Source organism: Limulus polyphemus, unplaced genomic scaffold (assembly GCF_000517525.1).
Source record: "Limulus polyphemus unplaced genomic scaffold, Limulus_polyphemus-2.1.2 Scaffold3626, whole genome shotgun sequence".
Lineage (NCBI taxonomy): Eukaryota > Metazoa > Arthropoda > Merostomata > Xiphosura > Limulidae > Limulus > Limulus polyphemus.
In genome coordinates this window covers 33,769-38,299 of record NW_013669236.1, presented here as the reverse complement: position 1 = coordinate 38,299, position 4,531 = coordinate 33,769, and the positions used below count along the sequence as shown (strand labels likewise).

Sequence of the window (4,531 nt, the reverse complement as noted above, 5' to 3'; positions counted from 1 at the left end):
AGCTCCATACCCTCTAGACCCCATATTTAAACTATCACAAGCTCCATACCCTCTATACCCCATATTTAAATTATCACAAGCTCCATACCCTCTATACCCCATCATTTAAACTATCACAAGCTCCATACCCTCTAGACCCCATATTTAAACTATCACAAGCTCCATACTCTCTAGACTCCATGTTTAAACTATCACAAGCTCCATACCCTCTAGACCCCATATTTAAATTATCACAAGCTCCATACCCTCTATACCCCATCATTTAAACTATCACAAGCTCCATACCCTCTATATCCCATATTTAAACTATCACAAGCTCCATACCCTCTATATCCCATATTTAAACTATCATAAGCTCCATACCCTCTATACACCATATTTAAACTATCACAAGCACTATTCCCTCTATACTGAAAAAAATGGAAAACAGTTTATCAGTGCCGATGTTTAGGTTCTAGGTCATAAGTTTGACAGTTGGAAGTTAAGCCCAAACTAAGTTAGTAGTTTATACATTTATAAATGACGGATAGATTGTTTTCGTCACATCACATAAATAATTCAACCGGATTAGAATTTGGGCAAATATTTTTCCTCTGATTACACGTGGTCTCAGACAACCCTTACTAACGTAACATAACTTGCTTTGAAGATAACCACTTTCACATAAGGTTAATGAACACCCACTGTGTGTTGTATCTTTCTGAGGGTTATGGCCAGTTATTGTGTATCGTACTCCCCATAAAGTAAATGAGCACCGACTGTAGAGAACCGACCAGCCGGCGACATCTTTTACCGCCTGTAACTTTTTGCTGGTAAACGATGTAAATCGCTTTCCATAATAGCGCCGGAGAGTCGGGACATATGACATACTACAAATATAACCATGAATGATGATTCAACAGAGATATTACCATACATATGTCAGCTAATTAGATGGAAACAACAACAACCTGATTATTTAACTGCTCTGTAAAATTATTAATATTATTTAGTCAAACTCCCAGTATTTATAGAAAGTCTGCTACTTGCTATACAGTCATACATTCCAACATTTTATAGACAGTCTGTTACTCACTGTACAGTCACACCCCCCAATGTTTATGGACATTCTGGTACTCACTGTACAGTCACACATCCCAAAATTTATAGACATTCTGCTATTCACTGTACAGTGACACATCCTATGATTTATAGACTGTCTGTTACTCACAGTGAGACATCCTATGATTTATAGGCAATCTGTTACTCCACAGTGAGACATCCTATGATTTATAGACTGTCTGTTTCTCGCAGTGACACATCCTATGATTTATAGACTGTCTGTTACTCACAGTGACACATCCTATGATTTATAGGCAGTCTGTTACTCGCAGTGACACATCCTATAATTTATAGACTGTCTGTTACTCACAGTGAGACATCCTATGATTTATAGACTGTCTGTTACTCACAGTGAGACATCCTATGATTTATAGGCAGTCTGTTACTCGCAGTAACACATCCTATGATTTATAGACTGTCTGTTACTCACAGTGAGACATCCTATGATTTATAGGCAGTCTGTTTCTCCCTAGGATGTGTCACTGTGAGTAGAAGACTGGCTATAAATGTTGGTATATGTGACTGTACATTGAGTAACAGACAGTCTATAAATCATAGGATGTGTCACTGCGAGTAACAGACTGCCTATAAATCATAGGATGTGTCACTGTGAGTAGAAGACTGGCTATAAATGTTGGTATATGTGACTGTACATTGAGTAACAGACTGCCTATAAATCATAATTTATAGGCAGTCTGTTAGTCGCAGTGACACATCCTATCGCATCGCCCTCTATGATAATGTACTGTTTCGATTATTTAGAATAATAAAAACTGTGAAGATATATAGTAAAGTTCTGACAACAAGAGCTTTAAGAACATCTTACTTCTGCATTTTCAATATTTCTTCTCTGGGTGTAGTTTTGTATAAATATTTACTGATGACAACCTCTCTTAATTTACTGTTGTTTATCCAACTTTTACTGCACTAGTGACTCTCTGGGAATAAACTCAGCAGTTTGTCACTGACACATGCAGTGGCTAACGTACAGACTATCCATACCATGAACGCCACGCGCACTGATACAGGATCTTAACAACTTAACATCAGTTTACTGTAGAATGATACAGGATGCTAATAACCTAACATAAGAGTTTACTGTGGAAGGGTACAGGATGCTAATAACCTAACATAAGAGTTTACTGTGGAAGGGTACAGGATACTAATAACATAACATACATTTACTGTGGAACGGTACAGGATGCTAATAACCTAACATAAGAGTTTACTGTGGAAGGGTACAGGATGCTAATAACCTACATATGGGTTTACTGTGAAATAGTACAAGATGTTAATATCCTACACATGGGTTTACTGGGGAATTGTACAGGATGTTAATATCCTACACATGGGTTTACTGGGGAATTGTACAGAATGCTAATAACCTACACATGGGTTTACTGTGGAATGATACAGGATGCTAATAACCTACACATGGGTTTACTGTGAAATGGTACAGGATACTAATAACCTACACATGGGTTTACTATGGAATGGTACAGGATGCTAATAACCTACACATGGGTTTACTGTGGAATGGTACAGGATGCTAATAACCTAACATAAGAGTTTACTATGGAATGGTAAAGGATGCAAATATCCTATACATGGGTTTACTGTGGAATGGTAAAGGATGCAAATATCCTACACATAGGTTTACTGGGGAATTGTACAGGATGTTAATATCCTATACATGGGTTTACTTTGGAATGGTAAAGGATGCAAATATCCTACACATGGGTTTACTGTGGAATGATACAGGATGCTAATAACCTACACATGGGTTTACTGTGGAATGGTACAGGATACAAATAACTTACACGTGGGTTAATCATAGAATATTACAGGATGCTAATAGCCTAACATCAGTTTACTATGGAGCGATACAGGATGATAATAACCTAACATATGATTACTTCGTAATAGTACAGGATGTTAATAAACTACAGATAGGCTTACTGTGAAATGGTACCGGATGCTAGTATCCTAACATAGGTTTACTTTGGAATAGTACAGGTTACTCATAACCTACACAAGGGTTTACTGTAGAATGGTATAGGATGATAATAACCTAACATAAGATTACTGCGTAACAGTACAGGATGTTAATAAACTACACATGGGTTTACTGTAGAATGGCACAGAATGCTAATAGCCTTAGGTAGGTTTACTGTGGAATGGTACAGGATGTTAATAACCTAACATAGGTTTACATTTCTCTCTAACCTGGTAATGTTTTCTTAGATTTTACGTAGATTAACTTACCTCTTTCCTTGCCCAATCCTGTCTATCTCCACGTGGTAGAAATCTCTAACGAAAGACATCGCCGGTACAACTTCTATAATTGGTTTAAATAAATGTGACAATAAACGTTACTCGGATTTTCAACAGCATGAATAAGTTATACTTTATAAAACCGTTAAGAAAATGACAATTTATTTTATTAGTATGTGTGTAAAAAATAAATAAAAACAGTTAGTTTTTAAACTTTACATGCAATATCAAAGTTTATCAAGCCCCACAAACCTGGTCTTCGTAAAGTCCGGAGAAAAAGACTAATAAGAAAATCTACAAGTGAAGAAGTAAAGTGTGGTTTTAGGACAGCACACGAACTCCAGTAAATCCGGTTGGGACTTATGCTTCAGCTCACTTCTTATAATCAAATGTACGCATAAGACGTCTGCAGCGACGTTGTGAAGCCTGATAAACGCAGACTGGTTGTCAGGTGATCTCCGCATGTCTTCTTCTATTGGTCCAAAAGGCATGCACGTCACGACTGAATGTAGTGTGACTGGGATTGCTCTGTCATCACCCAGTAAGTCGTACTTCGTCCCATCAATACATATAAAGTAGAGATATCGAATAAAGGAATTGAATGGTTATGATCAGAAAGAACAATGATAATTTCTATTCTTTAGTTAATGAAGAAAGTTATTCATATTAATTGATAGTTTAAGGTCTTGTGCTAAGAAAAAAACTTGAATATGTTTATATGGGCTATTTGTTACTAGTTGTTGATTATTTAGACAGAAACTATGCTGGAAATGGCTTTGGTGGCTCAGTCATAAGTATGAGGGTTTATAAGAATAAAATATGGCGTTCGATCCCCTATGATGAGTACAGTACAAACAGCTGATTGTGTAACTTTGTTCTGAATAGTATTACTTGATGTTAAAACGGGAAAATATCAGAAATTTTAGGAAATCACCAAACTGGTTCATTTATCACACAATATTCAGAAGAAGTTCTCCATCTGGTTCTGTTAACGTCATGAGTTTATCATTTACAAGCTCTCCATCTGGGTTCTTCTGACGTCTTTAGTTTGTTATTTACAAGCTCTCCATCTGGTTCTGTTAACGTCATGAGTTTGTTATTTATAACCTCTCCATGTGGGTTCTGTTAACGTCATGAATTTATCATTTACAAGCTC

The 4,531-nt window shown here is 36.6% G+C and overlaps 1 protein-coding gene across 1 annotated transcript in view; it reads right to left on the bottom strand.

Moving 5' to 3' along the window:
* The window catches only part of LOC106469710 (microtubule-associated protein Jupiter-like), a 12,384-nt gene extending 8,596 nt beyond the window's left edge, over positions 1-3,788 (bottom strand). The window contains exons 1-2 of the mRNA XM_013930221.2: positions 3,628-3,788; positions 3,367-3,439 (exon numbers count right to left, since the gene is read on the bottom strand). Of these exons, the coding sequence (XP_013785675.1) occupies positions 3,367-3,425 (59 nt within the window). The 5' untranslated portion in view covers positions 3,426-3,439; positions 3,628-3,788. The remainder of the gene's footprint in view (positions 1-3,366; positions 3,440-3,627) is intronic.
* Between the last annotated feature and the right edge of the window lie 743 nt (positions 3,789-4,531).